The 22,373-nt window shown below is 39.6% G+C and overlaps 3 protein-coding genes across 5 annotated transcripts; 2 read left to right on the forward strand and 1 right to left on the reverse strand.

The window, feature by feature from the left end:
* The first annotated feature begins 1,609 nt into the window (after positions 1–1,609).
* On the forward strand, positions 1,610–8,431 carry LOC137251253 (stromelysin-1-like). 2 transcript variants are annotated; one of them, XM_067785536.1, is made up of 10 exons: positions 1,610–1,848; positions 1,920–2,072; positions 2,196–2,398; positions 4,699–4,860; positions 4,921–5,210; positions 5,286–5,422; positions 6,787–7,013; positions 7,608–7,711; positions 7,786–7,908; positions 7,971–8,431. In XM_067785536.1, the coding sequence occupies exons 1-10, from the start codon at positions 1,690–1,692 to the stop codon at positions 8,300–8,302; spliced, it is 1,890 nt and encodes a 629-aa protein (XP_067641637.1). In that variant the 5' UTR covers positions 1,610–1,689; the 3' UTR covers positions 8,303–8,431. The 2 variants fall into 2 exon arrangements, with proteins under 2 accessions (XP_067641637.1, XP_067641638.1); XM_067785537.1 differs by having other exon boundaries at positions 6,787–6,916; positions 7,649–7,711.
* On the reverse strand, positions 7,946–11,879 carry xit (ALG6/ALG8 family glucosyltransferase xit). 2 transcript variants are annotated; one of them, XM_067785538.1, is made up of 5 exons: positions 11,519–11,879; positions 10,816–11,464; positions 10,491–10,756; positions 8,832–8,942; positions 7,946–8,784 (listed from the first exon to the last, which is right to left on the reverse strand). In XM_067785538.1, exons 1-5 carry the CDS (start codon positions 11,584–11,586, stop codon positions 8,277–8,279), a joined length of 1,602 nt encoding a protein of 533 aa, XP_067641639.1. In that variant the 5' UTR covers positions 11,587–11,879; the 3' UTR covers positions 7,946–8,276. The 2 variants fall into 2 exon arrangements, with proteins under 2 accessions (XP_067641639.1, XP_067641640.1); XM_067785539.1 differs by having other exon boundaries at positions 7,947–8,766.
* Positions 11,880–14,430: 2,551 nt separating this feature from the next.
* On the forward strand, positions 14,431–19,484 carry Nf-YC (nuclear factor Y-box C). The gene is made up of 3 exons (XM_067780742.1): positions 14,431–15,544; positions 17,076–17,273; positions 17,341–19,484. The coding sequence occupies exons 1-3, from the start codon at positions 14,564–14,566 to the stop codon at positions 17,731–17,733; spliced, it is 1,572 nt and encodes a 523-aa protein (XP_067636843.1). The 5' UTR covers positions 14,431–14,563; the 3' UTR covers positions 17,734–19,484.
* The last annotated feature ends 2,889 nt before the right edge of the window (positions 19,485–22,373 follow it).

The following is a 22,373-nucleotide window of genomic DNA, read 5'->3' on the forward strand; positions in this document are numbered from 1 at the left end:
TTTAATCAGCCTAAGAATTGAAAAAGATCTCTCGTTCGTTGCCGTTGTTACTGGAAGCGTACACAAGATTTTCAACAACATGTGAACATTAGGAAAAGCCACAGAATCGCATTCCTGTAATATTAATCATAGATAAATTGATAAAAAAAAACCGAAGTACCTCCTTCACAAATAAGTAGAATTCATGCTTTTTGAGCCTATGCATGAGATCTAACGTATGTATACGTATATAAAATTCAAAAGAAAGAAATTGATCGAATAGAAAAAAATTTTATTTAAAAAAGTCATATCTACACGGAAAAAACACTAATGTTACATTGGGGGTTAAACCCCCAAAACCCCCGTCTCTACGCCCCTGCCTTTAACCAATTTTAGATAGCCGCTTAATATTAGTATATATGTTGGTATCTTGAAAGTGTTTTGGCGTGTCGAGCATGCCATTCCACCTGAGAGTGTCGAACACTTTTTTGACCTCACGCCGTCTCTGCTTTTCCTACAGCATTTGTAACCTCGGCTATAACTTGTGGTGTGGAGTGACCTCTACGGAAGCTATGCTGTCGGTGGAACAACCAACCTCTTACATTTGTAGCCGAAAAGACGTTGGGCGACCGAAACTCTATTGCTTTTCAATACTAGCACGAAGTGCGCTTTCTTCTACCTTGAAAATCTCTGTTTCTGCGGGTTTCCCGTCAGGCCCGACGATGAATGGTAAAAGCTTTCCAAGTCCCTTGGCATGGCATTGAGCTGCTGCAGGCATGAAAGAATTGACGCATAGTATTTTCAATCGCTTCTACAAAAGAGAACTTTGTAGTATCAACCGTATATGATTTCCACCTTATGTCATGTGAAAAGTTATGTAGTTGTGGTAACTGCCACTAAGATAATCCATCACCCTTTACCCAACGGCGCTTAGCGGCATGCTCTTTGATAGTAGCTTAATAACAGGGATCGAGTATCCAAACACTGACCGTCGATATGACTGAGTAGTACTGGTGTTCAATATATCAATCAAAGCCGAGCGGCGATCTCTGGAGCTAACTTGTTAGTCTAAGGCATTCCTCATTCTACAGCACTGACGTTGAAATCTTCAGCGACGACGATTAGTTTTGTTACGGAAATTGTCTTCGATTAGCTGTATCTTATATTTCAACCCTTGAATAGGATCTATCGGGTATTGGTAGCTGCTGACTCTTATCGAGAACGTCACCGTGTGGAGCCATTTTCAGCATCACGGTTTGTTACATGTGTGCCAACCTCTGCGATCTGCTCTGCGTTCCAGTTTACAGGCTTCTCAAATTTTGTTTACAATTAACCCAAACTGGAGTCTCAAACTATTCTTCCTCATATACAATTTGAACAGCCTGTGCGTGCTTAAGCTTTTCCATATCTTTATCTTCAAAAGTCTACTTCCACTCATTTCTGCGCGATTTTTGTGAGTACACTCTAAAATCTATAAACCACGTATCTCTGACAGCAGCATTACAATCGAGCCAGACTCCAACTGACTTTAACGCTTCGTTGATAAGACGACCGCGCAAGCAAACACACATGCACCAGCCGTCTAGACGTTTGCTTGATCGCAGCATCAAATCAGTTGCGAAAATTTGCTCTCACTGAAAAGAACGGCTTGTGCGTGGTTCGTACCGTTCATTGGTCTGTGAAGTGTTTTGAGACTTTAATTTAGCAAGAATGACGTCACTTCGGTTGTGCATTATGGTTTGTGTGATGTTCGTGTGGGAGGCGTCCGCAGCACCAGTAGAGTCAACGTCATTTGTACCAATAACAAATAGAAGTGAAGCAGAGGATGTGCGTGCAAAGCGGAACCTTGAAGTTCCGCCACCGGAAATTGTACGCAGAAAATACACCAACAATCGGAAAATAAGATTACTTATTGTTTTTGTTGGTTTTAATTTTCTTAGCTACGCTTCATGCGTCGTTTCGGCTATTTAGAACCCAATCCAAGCGATTCTGAATCTCTTTATCACGAATCGGCAATTGTAGAAGCCATCAAAAATGTACAAAAATATGGAGCACTCAAGCAGACCGGCAAATTGGACAACGTAACATTGGAGGTAGTAATACAAAAAAAATAACACAAAAGCTTGTGTTGATATTGATAAGACCGGCACATTGAACTAGAGCTTCTAATTTTAGTTATTTTTTTTTTTTTTTTGTTATTGTTTTGGCAATTGTAGCTCTTCACCAAACCACGTTGTGGTGTCCCCGACATTGAGGGTATTCCCTATTATCTCACCAGTAGTACACAACAATCAGTTGCCAGTAGCGTTGTCAGAGGCAAGAGAAGTGACTCAGAAGCTGGCGGAAGTAATTTTATGGTACGCGATAAACGTTACGTGATTGGTGCGCCAACATGGAAAAAGCGACGACTACGTTACTTGTAAATATATAAAATATTTAGTTTTGTGGGTTATTGTACGCCGCCTTAGGCTCTTTATTCACCAATAGTGAGGTCGGTGCGTTACAGGGCTTATTAAAGGGATCATAGACTGAGAGAATCCAACATGTGGAAAAGCTTAGACAGTGGTAGAGACACAATCGGTTATCGTACGGAGGTGTCGAACCTCGCTGGCGTCCATAGGACATAGGAATGTCTCGCTTTGATGGCCTATAGTTACAAAAATATTGAAGAAAGTTTATTGGCTGAAGCGATTGAATGGAAGCGAGCTGGACTGCTCAGTACGGCCACCACTTGGTTTTCTCCTAAGGAAATCATGGAAAACACTACATTAGGGTAAACAACTTGCTTTTGACAAACCGGGGTGGCTGTGAGGTGTCCTTATGGTGATCTTTATATAGGGAAGGAAGAAGCTTCCTCATACAACTAAAGATATCTGTACAGAACCAATGAGTCTACAATGGCTCATGCAAAAAAGCTGTTATGATGAGGAAGAAGAACAGTATATTCATCACATTCTTTGTCGATGTCTAGGAATGGGGACATGACGACTCAACTTTCAGGTAGAACGGTTTTCCGATAGATATCCAGAGGGAACGTGGCTCTTTCCCCTTACTCAAGTTCATATAAGAAAACAAATTGTTTTTCAAAGCTAATTAGGAAGAATCTAGTGCGGCCGATGCTCCTAGCAAGCTCTTACCGACAGTGTGTATAGACGAAAATTTCTCCGGGTGGAGGTGTTTGCAGTTCACATGCACATCATATTAACCTAACCCGCTACTTAGTTGAAAGGTTGCGCAAATAGTACCCGTCACGCTCTCCCTGTCGTGATGATTGGGTCCCTTTTAAGCTAATTGTCCAAATCGCTCGGTTTAATGGAACGCTCGCTGTCAATTGACTGCACACGCCTTCCTTTGGCTACAGCAATGAGCCAACTTCAATCAGCAAATACAGGGCTAGTACACGATTTTCTCAGCAGCTTGTGCTACCAGCGGGTTGCCGCTCAGCTGCCGCCCACCAGTTTCACTTCCAATATTATCCTATGGCTACAGCGGCACAACTGGTATCGACTTCGCTTCCTAGGATAATAACAAATCAGTAAGCACGACTAATATATTCGTCATCTTAGAACACAGCCGTTTAATCTTGAAATGCATGGGAAGGATCCCCACACGGTCGGTTAATTATTGCGCCAAGTCACGCATGTTGAACCTACATATGTCTCAGAGCACAATTCAATGTTCCAATACTGTTTAAAGCGCCAGGGACTTTTATTCGACGATTTATATGACAAAGCTCTGTCAAAACAACAGCAACAACCGGAAATGAGTAGTCAAACCTATTGGATGGGACGAAGCACTGTTAAACAACAGCAACAACTATCATTACCCCATAGTAGAAGCAGACTCCGACACGATCTGCTTCCAAAAACACCCCAGTCCCTGGTACGCAGAGCTGCAGCGCTCCCAACTACTCATGGCTAGTGTATGTTTGTGTTCTGGATCTTAGCAAATACATACATAATACTGTTCGAACTTAATAAGCGCCATTCAGCAACCGGTACTGGTCAATTTCACCTAACAAAATATTTCCATGTAGTCAACCATTCCAATCATCTTCAAGAGGGCTGCATCTACTCGAAGGCTCACACGTCTACCCGTACAAAAGGAGGGGAGCATATCACCGGACAGGGCAAAGCCCTTAAACCTTTCGGGAGTTGGGTACTTTAAAGAAAGTTTCTCATCTGTCAAAGCCCGCCCGTAGTTTTCCTTATATGGGAACCCAGCAGTACAAGGCGGATTGTGCCGCTTTTTCGCCCTTTTTCGGTTCGAGAAGGCATTTAAGATCATACACATCATACCACGCTATGTCTCACATTAGCGTTACTTTCATGAGAGCAGAGTTCGACTACATAACTCCCCCCTACGACCCCAATCAAGCCAAACCCTGTCAGAGTATTACATTTATTAGGTCAAGCTATCAAATGGATGCGGACATAAATCAGTTTTTGCTTCAGAAGCCTTTTATGACGCATAGGAATTTGGGACGTAGCTGACAACTACAAACGCAGAGAGATTGGAAGGAGCACAGGGAGCAACCAGAATATTACCTAGAACTCCAAACACACAGCAAACTTTTGTTTTATAAGAACGATTGTAAAGAGAGCGAGCAACGCGAGTTCTACCTAGTATCAAAAACTCGAAACACTTTGAATCGGCGACAAAACCCAACTGAAATATTTGAAATTTTAAAATAATAACTTTTAAGTCTATTCCTCTTAGCATTGCCAATTGGTCACGGAAAATACCAAAAACGCAAGTAGATCGTGACATCGCTCGTGCCCTTGGACTATGGGCTGAATATAGTGGACTTCGGTTTGAACGCACAAACGATACCAACGCCGATATAATCGTAGGATTCGGCACACGTTATCATGGGGACAAGTGTGTTTGCAGTTTAAATATGTTCCTTTTCACTTAATAAAGTCATAATTTCTTATATAGTTTCCCTTTCGATGGACCCGGCAATATACTCGCACATGCCTACTATCCCTATGAGATGGGTTCGTGGGGCGGTGATGTACACTTCGATGAAGATGAAAATTGGAAAGAAAATTCTACAGAGCTTGCGGATGGTGTTGATTTTTATGCAGTTGCTGCACATGAAATTGGGCATAGCTTGGGCTTGGCCCATTCACCACATTACAGTTCGATAATGTTTCCGTACTATAAAGGCCCGGGAGCTGGTACATTGCTGGATTATGATGATACGTTAGCAATGTATTCGATATATTGTAGGTCAATCTTATTTAGGCAATGCCGAGCAATGTTTTTATAAGTTTATATGTTAATTTTTTTTTTTATTTCAGTGACCAAAGTTTTAGAAGACGATGAGGCGACAACAATCCAAGAATCAGAAAGTGAAACCTCAACGGATATAGACAGAAACGTATCTTCACTTGCAGCTACACCCACAATGTCTTCCTTTTTTGATGATAATGAGACAGTAAGTCAAATGCAAAATTAACTCAACGGCTTAAGTATTAAAGTGGGTCTGTCGTAGGACCGCACGAAAGGTTTGGGTAGCGATGCTGTTATGATTCGAAAAGCGTTCCAATCGTGTAGTTTCAGATTGTGCGCCCAACAATTATATCTAGGGCAATCTAAATCGCACCAAGTATGAATATATGTGTCATCTAAACATCCTGAGCATTGAGTCGGCATCTGGAGTAGGGTGAAGAAGATTTGAAGTAATCGGTTACTTTTCAAGCGTCGACGTACATAGCCGAACTCGTAAATTTTCCAAACACTTAAGTTAACGGATGCATACCTTTGACGATATCTTGTTGGCAATTTGTACCATATTTGAGACTGAAGTAATACCAGTACTTTGACTGTTTTTATAGTAGCTCCGCTAATAACACAAAATATTAAATCCAGAACAAATGTGAGTTTCTTTCTGCTAAATATCTCTTCAGAAGAAATTAACTTGGGTGACACGACTTGTATGTAGAGTTAGGTTCCACTAGTCGCATGGAGCAGAAGATTGTATAGGAAGTCTGATGAAAAACATTGCAGCAATGGTTTTCAAGCTACTACGTTCAACTTTTCTTCTAAAGGATTTTACCCGAATACACATTTCTTTCTTATGACGAAACTTCTATTAATATTTCACCTCTGAATTATAGTTAGGTACTTCACCTATGCTTATCATTGTTTGAAAAATAGCCGCTTTGAATACAAGCAATGTAATTTATATTACTTTTAGAGCGGGAATTTCGTGTGTGGGAGCAACGAATTTCCAATTAAGTTTGCTTTCCTTTCTTAAGGGTAAGTTATACTTACAGTGCATTGCATGACAAAACAGTACATAGCAAGTGAAACATAAACGTGATTATACTTTATGTAGCGTACATAGACTATCGCTGACAAGGGCAAGCACACACACAAATAAAGTTTGTATGTAAAATATACACAACCACAAGCAAGCAATATGTGCTACTCTGAGAGTGATGCTCATTTTTCCTCTCTTTGCAATAACAATGTTAATAGCACGGGGAGGGATAGTAGCGCGCATAGCACATACATGAAAATCAAAATTCAACAGACTTCCATTCAATGCAATGCAATGCACTACATGGTCTAATCAAGTACACGCAAAACTCATTGAACAGATATTGTTTGTGAGAGCAATGTTGCTGTGCCCTGCTATGCTATGTAAGTATAACTGACCCTTTAGCATATCCCCGAATACACGTTGCCCTCTGTAGGATGCATCCCGATTCTTATTCCACTTCTGAATTATTATTACTGCATATTCTAATAACATTATATAAGCATGTAATTCAATCAATTTCTTTTTAATTTCAGATTGATTTTTCCCCGAATACTTTTGATCCGCTAGATACAACCACAAGCACTACCACGGTACGAACAAGGGTCACAACTACATCATTATTGCCAACACCAGAACTTTCGAAGATACCCAACATTTGTCACGGTAAATTTGATGCGGTTAGCGTGTTTAACGACACGATACATATTTTCAAAAACGAATATGTGTACAAATTAACCACGCGTTATACCATTATGAGTGGGTAAATAAAGTTTAGAAAGAATTTTTATTTTTATACTCAGCTGAGCAGAGACCACAGAGTATATCAATTTTGTTCACACAACGGTACCCCGTAACGGCATAAACTAATCGAGATAGATATAGAATTCTATATATCAAAGTGATCTGGGCGAAAAAAGAAATTCATTTAGACATGTCCGTCCGTCCGTCCGTCTGTCCGTAAACACGATAACTTGAGTAAATTTTGAGGTATCTTAATGAAATTTGGTATGTACGTTCCTGGGCGCTCATCTCAGATCGACATTTAAAATGAGCGAAATTGAACTATAAAAACGCCGTCTTTTTCGATATCGAAAATTTCAAAAAACCGAAAAAGTGAGATAATTCATTACCAAAGACGGATAAAGCGATGAAACTTGGTAGGTGGGTTGACCTTATGACGCGGAACAGAAAATTAGTAAAATTTTGGACAGTGGGCGTGGCACCGCCCACTTTTACAAGAAGGTAATTTAAAAGTTTTGCAAGCTGTAATTTTGCAGCTGAGTATGTGATGTTCGGTTACACCCGAACTTATCCTTCCTTACTTGTTAAATTTAATGTTTATCCTTCTCGTTAGCTATCCTTCGAGCATTTATGAAATATTTCCATTTTTACCAGCAAACGTAAGGCATATTGATGCAGCTTATCAACGTTACGATGGCGCCGGAGTATTTTTTACTGGTAGGGATTTCACATATGTCATAGTATTTGTTTAATTTCACATTCCATTTTTCTTTTTTAATTTTGTTTAACAGGTGATACGTATTGGGTTTTCAGCTATACGCAAGGTATTCTTCCCACGCTTATTGAAGGTAGCCCTCTTTCGTTGTCAAAATTAATTGGTACAACTGCCATCATAGATGCAGCTATGATGTGGCGTAAGTAAAGACTTTGCTGAGAATTTGCATAACTTTTCATATGAATTTTATTTCACAAACAGCTAAAAATAATCTGACCTATATATTTTCTGGTACGCAATTTTGGCGTTTTAATGACCGATTGAATAGGCTAGACGATGGGTATCCGAAGTCAATGAGTCGTTGGCCTGGCATACCAAACAATTTAGATGCAGTCGCTACGTTGAAAAATGGCAAAACTTATTTCTTCAAAGATAATATTTATTGGCTTTATGATAATATTAATATACGCCCTTTCCGTGGCTATCCTAGACGTGCATCTACCGCTTGGTTAGGTTGTGTTACCACAACAAAGAAGCCATTGCGTAATACTAACACAACAGTTACTTTTATTGCATCTTTGACTTTGGGTTAGTTTTGGACTTGGGCTTAGTTTTATTTTTCGTTTTGTTATTGTACTTAGTTATTAAGTTATTACTAGATTTATATAACAAACTAGGAACTAAACCTAAAGTATGTAAATAGTATGAAATAAAAAAATAAGTTACACCTAAACTACAATAGAGTGAAGTAAGTAGTAATGGCATAAATGGCAGTTTGAGTTGTAAACCAAATAGAGGACTCACAACGTGTTCGTAAATGGGCATGCAGATGAAGCCATATAAATATATATCTTCTATAATGGACAATTGCAAATTAGGCATATTGGGATATATGCGTACTAGTTGACCATACATAGCAGCAATATAGCCCAAATAGAGAGCATAACGGAGTAGAAGTAAATTTGTTTGAAAGAGTAAAGGAAGCAGCGAGAAGTAGCCAACTATGCTGAGCCAAATTGTGTATTTGGCATCCGTGGAATCGAGTAAGCAAAGTAAACTGGGGAAATAGGAAATACTAAAGTGAAATTTAAAAATATAATAATGTATGGAATAATGACTTACCAGAGTGGTACGAGGCACATGAGTATAGCCTTTTCGTGAACGTGCCAGCCAAACATGAAGGAAGCGCATGAACAGATAACGACGGCTCGTAACAAATTGATTTTTGATTGGCTATTTAAATTTAAATGAGATTACTTATTATTTTTTTAATATGTCATACAATAATGATGTGCAACAAACTCAGTGGCATTCTCTGGGACGCAGTAATGTCAAATAAGAAAGGAAGGAAAATAGTATAAACGCCACTAAAGTCATTGTATATAACGGATTAGAAAACTATTCGCAGAGGCTACAGTAGAGTGCAAAAAATCATTGTGTCCATTAGATTAGCTTGAGTGCTACCTACGTCGGTGTAATTAGCTCACTTAGTTTGCGTGAAAGTCCGTTGGGATATCACATGAAGTAGCGGTGCCGTAATACCGATTTCACACAGAAACTTAATGCAATCACAGTTTCGTGTAATGAAATAATAAAATTGTCTTTTTCACACAGGACCTTTTGCTTCAATAACGAACATCTGTCAGAAGCCCCCAAAAAATATAGTATGCATTTCACAAAAATTTAAATCGATAGCAGCCCTTCCTCTTTAACTTTAAGGACAATCAAAATAAAATGCATGGATAACTATGTCAATACGATCCCGATCGCAAAATATTTAGAAATTTTGAAATCCATCAATATGGATCGTCATCCAGTATTGATATCCTTGCCTCATCGTGTGACATTTGCCATTAGGCATACGATAAAGCAATAATGAGATAATTACGAATTTGAATACTGTATAGAAGATTGAGTTCAATAAGGGCTTTAATGTAGAAAACCTGACTGCTAAAATTGACATAAGCTATAATTACTTTGAGAATAGCTGCGGATGATGTAATGGGTTCGAAATGATCGCTCGTCAATTTGGGAAATTATTCGGAGATCCGAATAAACTGAAATCGAAATATGAAGGGACTCACTATCTGCACCTTATCATTTTCATTCAGTACGTATTTCCAACGCCAGGCACAGTATACCCCTCTAAACGATGTGGCTCTTTCAGATTATGTTTGTGATGTAACAAGAATAACTTTGCTAAGGCCAATGGACTTTGGCAGGCTGATTTGAAATCCTTCATTTCGAGTCGAGGTACATCTTCCTGTTGTTGTTGTAGCGATAAGGTTACTCCCCGAAGGCTTTGTGTTATCGATGTGATGATCCTTTGCCGGATACAGATCCGGTACGCTCCGGTAACACAGCACCATTAAGGTGCTAGCCTGACCATCACGGGAACGATTTATATGGCCACATTAAACCTTCAGGCCATCCCTCGCTCCCCACCCCTAAGTTCCATGAGGAGCTTGGGGTCGCCAGAGCCTCGTATGTTAGTGAAACGGGCTTCGCCGCTCGAAGGTGAGGTTGACAATTGGGTTGGAGAAGATATAGCGCTACACAACCCCTTGAATCCCTGTTACATCTTCCTGTTAATGTACAGTGAAAAAACTTTCCGAAAGCTTGAGAAGTATTACCGGGTAATTGATGTCAATAAACAGAAGAGAGTTGTTGTGGCAAAGTAGAGTTAGAATTATACATGGCGGAACGATCGTTCCGACATGAAATTATATCACCTAAGAGAAATTTTCCTAAAATTGTTGAATAGTATAAAATCGGTTGTACCTCTTCGTTGTAGCCAAAATTAGTTGTAACAACACTGGCAGCATGAATAGAAGCGTCAGCACAAAAGTTATACGCGGCGTTATGTTTGGTAGCGCAATTGGCTCAATTTCCTGCACCAATCCCGAACTGGTTGAAGGGCCTGATACATTTGGAATACGTAATAATTTTGCTACAACTTTATCGGCTGTATTGTAAAGTGCCCAAAAGTTAGGCGCCCAATATGCATGGGTCAGGCCCCGCTTAAATGGAAATAAACGACTTAAAACCTGAAAAAATCAAATATTTTACAAGGGTAATTTTAAAACTTGTTAATAGAAATAATCACCTGCGGCAATTGTCTGTAAAAAGGACCAAATGAAGCAACAAAAGGCGTTAAACCAACAACAGCTAATTTACCAATACAAACAATTGGATTACGCCCGCTTTGGAAACAGTAAAATTTCAGGAAATAAACAGCTAGTGCCGGCGCTATATACAAAAATATGTGCTTAAAATTGAGTAGCGTTGCAAATATGAATGCTGAAACCAAATAACGCTCCTCCAGCAGGTAGCTAATACTCAGAAGCAATATACCGAATAGAAGCCCATTATATTGAAAATGTATATGATCCACAAAAATCAAACCCACATTGAATAGCATGAAAAGCTCTGCAGCAAAGTGGCGCTGTGACTTCTTGGGTACATTTAAAATTCGCAGACATCGTGCCACACCGAATGCGTACATCAAATCCGCAAATATTACTGTTCCGCGTTGAAAATATATAGTTGCCGTTGATGCATAATTAAGATTTGTAACAATCAGCATTTGAGGATCAACATAATGTGCTACTTGCGCTAGTATCCATTCAAAATAGGCAAATAAAGGTGGATAATCGAGTGTCCATTCGCTTGTCGCATCATAATACCATTGATTGAGTGGTAGAGAATGTGTTATAGCCAACCAATTGCGATGTACTTCGAAATCTGTGGAATGGCTAAAAGACACGTCAAAAAACATTGATCTTTTTAATGCGGTCTTTCATACTTACGGAGCAGGTACAAGCAGCAGTTTGATTGCGCTGGATATAGCGAATAGCTTCCAGAATTGGCTTTCCATGTTCTAACCAGCTTATTACCAAAGAAGTCCACCTGGCGTTTCAGGATTTGTGTAGAAAAAACAAGTAAGGACGGGACTGTCTTCGGTTATGCCGAAGACTTCATACCTTTCATGAATGGGGCTGAACAATAATCTTATCCCGTTCGTAATCTCCAAATAATCGGATGTATATCTAGTGAACATATCTACATACCTAAACGATTTTTAAGATAAATATAAAATAAAAAATAGGTAGGTACTTTGTGTGAGGATGCAAAGTTTCAGGTTTTTTGTGGTATGCGTGTAAAAACCATTGTGAATGATGACTAAGTGTGATATCTTCTGCATAAACGTCAAAATTTCAAAGTGATTGGATCACCTGATTCGTATTTGACTATCGCTGTCTCATTATGTATATCTTTTTATCACACGCTGAACACACGCGCCACCATATTGAATAGCCTGTCAAAGCGCTGAAAAGTAGCCATATTGAACAGCCTGTCAGGCAGTTGACAGATAAGATAACACACTTTGGTAAAAACTATGACTACGAAACACGTATTTCAACAATATATGACGTAAACCGTAACTATTTGATGAAATGTTTTGAATTTTGAAGCTTCTAGCCGTAAAAAAGAGGCAAAAAATACAGTTTATATGGGGTATATAATATATGTACCACCGATCTCTATGATTTTTTCAGACAACAATATATGCTATATACGTAAGCATTTGGTGAAATTTGAAGCTTCTAGCTGTTAAAACGGGGCAGAAATTGCGGAAAGTTTCTTATCTGAACAATCGGTTGTATGAGATATATACTATATATACCACCGATCTGTATGATTTTTTCAGACAACAATATATGCTGTATACGTAAGCACTCGTTGAAATTTGATGCCTCTAGGTCTTAAAATAGGGCAGTAATTACGAAAAGTTTCTTATCTGAACAATCGGTTGTGGGGGATATATACTATATATACGACCGATTTCGTAAATTTTTTCAGGCAACAATATGTGCAATATACGAAAGTATATGGTGAAGTTTGAAGCTTCAATCTGTTAAATTGAGTAAGATATTATAAAAATCCTCTTTTTTCTGAAAAATCGGTTGTATGGAGGATATATGCTATAGTGGTCCGATCCGGCCGGTTCCGAAAAATGTCTAATCGGATACCCGAATACACCTGCTCACCAAATTTTATCAAGATATCTCAAAAATTGAGGGACTAGTTTGCATACAAACAGACAGACGGACAGACGGACAGACAGGCAGACGGACATGGCTAAATCAACTCAGCTGTTCATTCTGATTATTTTCGGTATACTTAATGGTGGGCCTATCTATTTTCCTTTAAGGACGTACAATTTTGGGTTTCGTGACGAAATTAATATACCATTTCATTTTAATGAAAGGTATAAAAACAAAAACAAGAATTCACAATAAACTGTTTTCATACCGGCTAACACAGGGTGATACAAAAATTAACAGGGTGAGCCTTTAATATGTCTAAAAAATTTTTTCATAGCGACAAACAATACCTTTTTTTTAGCTGAAAACTGTGTTTAATCACCCTTATCACGAAATTCACGCGGAAAAGTGTTCGCTTTCACTTCTTTTGTTCGGGTGAACTTTTTCCGCCTACCGGCAATTTCGGGCGAACAAAAATTCACTTCGAAACAGCTGATGCTCTATTGCGAATTGACAGTGAACAAATAATTTATTTACTATTGTGTAAATTTTGTAACCAAGCATATATTTCCTTAAAATACAACAAAAATTAAAATAAAAAATGTATAAAATAATCGTGGGCGATCTTACAAATCAGTAGGCCGATATAACAACAAAAATTGCATAAAATAATGTTTAGTATTGCACTTAGGTTGGTATTGATTGAGCGTGAGGAGAATATACATAAATGTGAAAGCGGTCCTGAGGCATTTAAGGGAAAGTTCTAACCCTTTGCAGCTAAATGATTCACTGTAAACTAAAAATTACTATTTTCAGCACTTTTGAATAACAAATTATTTTTTTCAATTAGTTTTCGCCAATATTACAGGCTAAACAAGTCGGCATTCTAATATTTGCTAGTTATTCTTACCACTCCTTGCCACCATTGAAGCAAAAATTTGGAGTTCCACAAATTGTAAAATTGTGTACATGTCTTCGTTTTTTCGCATAGGGAAAAGGCGTCGGAAAGGACTATGAAGTGGGCCTTAGCCAATCTTGTTTCAGTGAGGTGCTCAACATTTTGGAAGCTTTGTCCACAATGGACAACTTGGCCCACTGATACGTTGTCATAAAAAATAGAATTTACAGCAATACAGGAACTTCACTTCTTCCACTCAGCTTGCGATTGTGCATTATTTATTGATTTATTTGTAATAATAAAAGAACATATAATTATAAGAGTATCAAATTTCAAAACAAAAAATTACTTAAATTTTGTTTTCTTCTCTTTCACCTGTAAAATATAAGTGAAAAAATTTGGGTGTTCATTTCGCCCGAACAAAGAGTTGCCGATAAGGTGAAATCTTTTTCGAACACGAAACATTTTTTCGCCACCCTCTGCGATAGGGTGAACAAAAACTGTGAATATTTTCGGGCGAAAATAAAACTCGCGATAAGGGTGAATATTTCTATGACAGACCAAAATTTTAAATTCCATTTTTAATTTAGGCAAGATTTTAACTAAAGAGTATTTTAGTCTGCGACGATAATTATGGGCCATTCTCTTTGCGATACTCTGTAATTTTCAAAATAAATTCAGGCCCATTCCGTGTTATTCCGCAATCCCACTCCGGTTGTTGTTATCGCGAATATGGGTGAAGAAGAAGCATTTTGTGAAACTAATTAAAAGTTGGAACACAACACTGTCAGAGTTAGACGCCAAAAAATATAATTTACTAATTATTTTTTCACATTTATTGAGGAACACGTAAAAAAACAGTTCAAAGTACATAATTTGCTGTGCAAATATTTACATAAATCACAAAAATGTCGCACTCTTACACCACTACACCGAGTAGTAGTGGCATCAATTGTGTGCAAGTACTCAATACCCCCAACGAGGCCCCTCACAATGCCACCAGTAATAATGCAGTGAATTCCAACCAAATCCTATCCACTGGAGCATATAGTCTACAATCAGGTGATATTGTTGTAACCAGTACTAGTGCACCGGCAAATCTCAAAGAAACTAAAAAGTCGAAAAACCAGCGTGTCGCTGCACCCCGTAAACCACCACCCACTATTGATAACTTTTGGCAAAATATTATGGCCGAAGTACGAGGAATAGAGGTGGTGGATGCAAAACATCAAGCATTACCATTAGCGCGTATTAAAAAGATAATGAAATTAGATGAAAATGCCAAAATGATTGCGGCGGAAGCGCCATTGCTCTTTGCCAAAGCATGTGAATATTTCATACAAGAGCTCACAATGCGCGCATGGGTACATACAGAAGAAAGCAAGCGACGAACGTTACAACGTTCAGATATAGCACAAGCCATTGCTGGTTATGATCAATTTGATTTTCTTATTGATATTGTGCCCCGTGAAGATATTAAACCTAGTTCGAGTAGTGGTTATAAAAAAGAATCACAATACAATAATACGTCGAACACATCATCAGCCGCACCTGCCGCTGCTGCTGCTGTAGTTGCATTGCCGGTAAAAATGGAAAATGCCGCAGGCGAAGTATTAACATTTGGTACTTTAACCGCTGATGCATTAGCGCAAGCTGCAGCAGCAGCAAACCAACAGCATCATGCACAAGCAACAATAGTCAATAATCAACCACAATTCCAAATAATACAACAACCATCTAGTACACATCCAAATCAGATGAATTATTTCATTGTCCCACAGCCACAAGATCATTTAGGCACTGTAACGCACGGACAAAGTACAGCACAACCGCAACAATTACAAATCATACAACAAGCGGCACAGCCACAATACTACATAACAACGCATGTAAGTAGAATCGAAGACTAATAAAAGTAGCATTATTCCCACAGCGGGACAACCCAAAATATACAGTCCATTAGTAGTATAAGATACAACAAGAAGTCTTACTAATATTTCTTCGGCCAATGTTGAGTCCTATACAGGGCCTGTTAAGCTTCAATCCTAATATTTATAAAATGTTCGAAAAATTATCGATCTTCACCTACATGTGGTGTGAATGCACATACTGAGATTCAGCAAATGAGCACTGAATAATCAGCTTTCTCCTATACTTCTGGCATCAATAATATCATGCTTAAGTTCCATGTTCTAACTTCCTTCCACCATTTGCTTGGCACACACATGCTAGTAACTGAAGCCGAAAGATCAGGTGTAAAAATATCGTGTCTGAGGCAGTAGGCTTAGTGTCTTTGACTACCTATTTTATACCCGCATTCGTAACATTTCCCGAAACCTGCAGCTTGTGTTGACATTACAACAGCAACAACCAACCTCCCACACATTGCAGCCCTACTTCTTCTGTGTTAAATATACATCTTACTTACTTATTTACTTAACTGGCGCTTAACCGTCTAAACGGTTATGGCCGTCCAACAAGGCGCGCTAAACGCTCCGCCAGCCGACGCCAATTGTTCACACCAAGGGAGTTAAATCGTTTTCCACCTACTACTTCTGCTTCCATAGGCCGGTTCCGATAAAAACACTTTCTTGGCCGGAGCATCATCTGTCATTCGCATAGCATGGCCTAGCCAGCGCAGCCGCCATCGCGACCCCAAGGAAAGTTTTTTTTAATGGCTGTAGCTCTGAGCCTATTTGATCTGGACCAATTTTAGAAAATGACCAGTGTTTCCCTGTTTCTACTCCCGCTACCCTTAAAAAACTCCTTTTATTTAATGTATTAGGTATATGGGTCAACATCAAAATTTTAGAAACAAGTTTTTGCAAAAATTTTAAGACTAATAAATAAATAAATTTAATTTATTTATTATTACGGCTGTTTAGGCCTAAAACCTAAACTACTAAGTACAATTCATTATTATAATCACATTTCTATTGAATATGCTGTTGGAATGCCATGTGATGCCGATTAGCATATTTACTGGCGTGACAAACGGACAAGTCTGGGAGCCACTCATTTAAGGAAGGTTGGAAAGTACGCGTTTCCAATCCTCCAGTGCTCCCAGCTTAAGGCAACAAAATGTGCAACTTATATTTTTCAATTATATTTGTATTTTAAGCTGTCGGAATGTATTAGAAGAAAGTTTTTCTAAGCGGGGTAGCCCCCCGGCAGAGATTTGGCAAGCATTCCGAGTATATTTCTGCCATGAAAAGTTTCGCAGTGAAAACTCATCTGCCCAAGCAGATGCCGTTCGGAGTCGGCATAAACATGTAGGTCCCGTCCCGCCAATTTGTAGGAACAGTTAAAAAAGGAGCACACAAATAGGCATAAAATCTCTTCGGAGGTTATCGCTTCTAGCCTTTATTTATTTATTTATGTTGTAACAAGTACAATAACCTTAACTTATGGTTTATTTAGCAACCCCAACAACTGATCTTGACAACAGGACCCAATGGACAATTGACTGCTACACCAGCACCTGCTAACGCTGCACATCAACAGCAGGCTACAATTTTGCAAAGTTTGGCACATCATCAACAACAACAACAGGCCCAACCACACATACAACTGCTGCAGCAAGTTGTAACACCAACTGGCGAGGTCACTAATGTACCAGTAAGTATATTAAATGTATCCATTATAAGTCCAATAGTTTATTACTTCTAATTTCTTATTTTTTCAGATTGCAATTAATGCAAATCAACTGAATTTATTACGTTTACAAATGCAACCTGGAGCAACGCAGCAGCTGCTGCAGTTAAACACTAATAGCACGGCGCCTGTCACTACCTCTCATACTGTTACTGCTGCTCAGCTGCAACAAGCTCAACACCAGCAGCAACAACAACAACAACATCACCATGCTAATACAGGAGCTGCAAACATTTTTATAAGTGCTACACCACACGTCACTGCAGCGCAGGTACACAATCAACAACAGCAGCAACAACAACAGCAGCATCAACAACAGCAGCATCAACAACAACAACAGCAACCACAACTTATCAATTTAACGAATGCATCAATTGTCGCCACAGATCGTACCTTGGGTAGCAATTTTCGATCGAATTGCTAGCCCCCGGAGCTCATCTATCATCATGAAGCTCCACCTATTTATGACAATTGTTTCCCTGCAAAGGAACACAGATCTACGCAGTATAATGGTAGCGATCATATATGAGACGCGTCGCAGGTGCCAGCAGCAATCTCAAGCATTTCATTAAATTTTTTTAATTTTAATATTAGGATAATTTTAATATTAATCGTAAGATTAAGATATTTTACTTATCCAATCAAATTGTATAAAAATCATATTAAATGCTATATGTACATATACATATTATACATAAAAATGTGCATTAATAATGAATATATGCATGTTTAATTTAAGTAAAGAAAAAAACAATATTTATAAGTGTAAATAGCAAAAATTTTAAAGGCCAAATTGAGTTTAGCATTAAGTTTAAGAAAGTCAACAAACTGATACAAACGACAGCAATACACGTTTAAAATAAAATTATGTAATTCAAGTTTGTGAATAATAGCCGTAGTGTTGTAAAGAGCGCATAAATCAGTGTGTAAACAGTGACAACTTATACAAGTTTATTATGAAACAAGTAAAGGTGTCTAAGTTCGGGTGTAACCGAACATTATAGACTCAGCGTGAGCTTCAATTGCACATTTCATTTCAGATAAATTACTTTTCTACATAACACGTGGCACCACCCGTTTAAAAAAAAATGTCTCCCCATTTCCTCTTACAATAAAACTTGATAAGTGAAATATCATTGATTCAAAACTATTTTGTACTAAGTTATAGCTTATTATTCTAGTCTACGACTCTTTTAAACCTCCCCAGCGGGTTAGAGGGTCAGAATATACCCGCGGTAGGTATGCCTGTCGTAAGAGGCGACTAAAATACCAAATTCAAGGGGTTGTGTAGCGCAACTCTACAGGTTGCCAGCGCAATATATAGCTTCTCCAAACCCCTTTGTTAACCTCACCTATCCGCGGCGAATCCTGTTTCACTAACAGACGAGGCTCTGGCGACCCCAAGCTCCTCATGGAAGTTGGGGGTGGGGAGGGAAGGATGGCCTGAAGGTTTAACGTGGTCATATAAATCGTTCCCGAGATGGTCGGGCTAGCACCTTAATGGTGCTGGGTTACCGGAGCGTACCGCATCTGTATCCGGCAAAGGACCATCACATCGATAACACTCTCCAAAGCCTTCGGGGAGCAACCTTATCGCTACAACAACAACAACAACGCTTTTAAACTTGTTTTATATTCAAGTTGCCGTGGTCTTTAACCGATCCTGTCCATTTTTACTAGAAATATTTTCTGTTATAGGGAAAATTTGTGTACACAATTTTATTACGATCCGTTAATTTTTCTTCGAGTTATGGCTACCGAAATATAGAAAATTGCTTAGTCATAAAGGGGGCGGTGCCACGCCCATTTTTTTAAATTTGAAATATTTCCTATTTATTGTTATAAATCCACTTGGGGAATGAAATACCATTGATATAAAGCTATTTTTTGCAAAGATATAGCTTATTCTATTCGTCCACGACCCTTTTAAAAATCTTTTATATAAAAGTGGGCGTGGTCCTTAACCGATTTCGTTAATTTTTCTTCAAAGCATTCCTTATAGTAAAGGCAACCTCTCTTTTGTTAAGATAGGTTTAACGATTTTTGATTTATGATTAATAATATTTGTAAAATTGAATTTATCATATGTGGGCGGTCCACGCCCATTTTAAAATTTGTTTTCAAATTTTTATCTAGAGTTTCAATATCAGCCCCCATGGCATTTCAACATTCTAGGTGTATCTAATATATATTATAAATGGGAAAGTTTGGATGTTAAGATGTTTGGATGTTTGGATGTTTAGATGTTTGGATGTTTGGATGTTTGGATGTTTGGATGTTTGGATGTTTGGATGTTTGGATGTTTGGATGTTTGTCCAGACGTTTGTCTTTGTGACTCAATAACGCTAGAACGGCTGGACCGATTTGGATGAAATTTTGCACACATATAGCCAATAGTCTAGAAGGATCTACTAGCTATATATTTTTCAAAAGGGGCGTAGTCCCCGCCCCCTAGGAACAGTTATAATTTAATTATTATATTTTTTCGTCTTTGCGACTGAATCACGCCAGAATGGCTACACGGATTTTGATGAAATTTGGGACACAGACAGTAGTCTACTAGCGAAATTTTTTTCGAACATGGAAAGAGGGGTATGGGTCCGACGACCCTTCGAGAAATTATTTTTCATAATTTTTACACATTATAACTTTACGTATACTGGCCTTCACCAATATCACAGACTCAAGGGGTCAAATAAGTCGAGGGCTTACAAAGTAAGCAGTGACACCCTCCGCCCGCCCCCCTTTATCCCCCCTCTGGTGTAAAATCCATAAATTGTTATAACTCAATCTAAATTTTCTCCTAAATCAATAGTTTTTGGTATCTGGTACATACAGAACGAGATCTAGACAATTTTGGAGGAACGATCAGTGGTCCTCTCCTCTACTCCCGCCATCCGCCCTCCATCAATTGTTTTTATTAGCACGCTTTTATTAGCTTTACCTGTATGTTTCTATCTAACTTTTTATTCGCTCCAATGCGCCTGCTGCCTTATTAACATGGTTTTATAATTAGCTTCACCTTATTTGTAATCCCGTAAGGGTCATATCGAGACCCTTCCGGGATCATTTCTGGATGGTTTTCGGGATCGGTCCGGGATTACGCCGGGGTAATTTCGGGACTTTTTCGGGACTATTTCGGGATCATTTTGGGACCCTTCCGGGATCATTTCTGTATAGTTTACGGGATCCATCCGGGATCCCGTCGGGGTTATTTTGGAACATTTTCGGGACTATTCCGGAATCATTTCGGGACTATTTCGCGATCATTTGGGGACCCTTCCGGCATCATTTCTGGATGGTTTTCGGGATTCGTGCGGGATCTCGTCGGGGTCATATGGGGACCTTTTCGGGATCATTTGAGGGCTCTTCCGGCATCATTTCTGGATGGTTTTCGGGATCCGTCCGGGATATCGTCGGGGTCATTTGGGGACTTTTTCGGGATCATTTGGGGGCTCTTCCGGCATCATTTCTGGATGGTTTTCGGGATCCGTCCGGGATCTCGTCGGGGTCATTTGGGGACTTTTTCGGGATAATTTTGGGGCTCATCCGGCATCATTTCTGGATGGTTTTCGGGATCCGTCCGAGATCCCGTCGGGGTCATTTCGGGACTTTTTCGCGACTAATACGGGATCATTTGGGAACCCTTTCGGCATCATTTCTGGATGGTTTTCGGGATCCGTCCGGGATCCCGTCGGGGTCATTTCGGGACTTTTTCGCGACTAATACGGGATCATTTGGGAACCCTTTCGGCATCATTTCTGGATAATTTTCGGGATCCGTCCGGGATGCCGACGAGGTCATTTCGGGACTATTTCGGAATCATTTGGGATACCTACCGGCATCATTTCTGGATGGTTTTTGGGATTCGTCCGGGATCCCGTCGTGGTCCTTTCGGGACTTTTTTTCGACTAATACGGGATCATTTGCGGACCCTTTCGGCATCATTTCTGGATAGTTGTCGGGATCCCGTCACGGTCATTTCGGGACTATTAGGGGATCATTTGAGGACCTTTCCGGCATCATTTCTGTATTGTTTTCGGAATCCTTTCGGGATCCCGTCAGGGTCATTTTGGGACTTTTTTGGGGCTAATACGGGATCATTTGGGGATCCTCTAGGGGTCGTTTCGTGACTTTTTCTGTTTTATTTCGGGATCATTTGGGGACCCTTCCGGCATAATTTCTTGATGGTTTGCCGGATCCATCAGGGTCATTTCGGGACCATTTTGGGATCATTTGGGGACCCTTCCGGAATCATTTCTGTATGGTTTTCGCGATCCGTCGTTGATTCCCTCGGAGCCATTTCGGAACCTTTTCTGGAGTATGTCGGGGTCATTTGGGGACTTTTTCGGGATCATTTGGGGCTCTTCCGGCATCATTTCTTGATGGTTTTCGGGATCCGTGCGGGATCTCGTCGGGGTCATTTGGGGACTTTTTCGGGATCATTTGGGGGCTCTTCCGGCATCATTTCTGGATGGTTTTCGGGATCCGTCCGGCATATCGTCGGGGTCATTTGGGGACTTTTCGGGATCATTTGGGGGCTCTTCCGGCATCATTTCTGGATGGTTTTCGGGATCCGTCCGGGATCCCATCAGGGTAATTTCGGGACTATTAGGGGATCATTTGTGGACCTTTCCGGCATCATTTCTGGATAATTTTCGGTATCCGTCCGGGATGCCGACGAGGTAATTTCGGGATTATTTCGGGTTTATTTGGGATACCTACCGGCATCATTTCTGTATGGTTTTTGGGATTCGTCCGGGATCCCGTCGGGGTCATTTCGGGACTTTTTCTCGACTAATACGGGATCATTTGCGGACCCTTTCGGCATAATTTCTGGATAGTTGTCGGAATCCCTTCGGGATCCCGTCACGGTCATTTCGGAACTATTAGGGGATCATTTGAGGACCTTTCCGGCATCATTTCTGGATAGTTTTTGGAATCCTTTCGGGATCCCGTCAGGGTCATTTCGGGGCTTTTTCGAGATCATTTAAGGATGGCTTTCAGGATTCGTCCGGGAACCCGTCACGGTAATTTCTGGACTTTTCCGAGACTATTTCGGGA

This window comes from Eurosta solidaginis, chromosome 4, assembly GCF_040869045.1.
Source record: "Eurosta solidaginis isolate ZX-2024a chromosome 4, ASM4086904v1, whole genome shotgun sequence".
Classification (NCBI taxonomy): domain Eukaryota; kingdom Metazoa; phylum Arthropoda; class Insecta; order Diptera; family Tephritidae; genus Eurosta; species Eurosta solidaginis.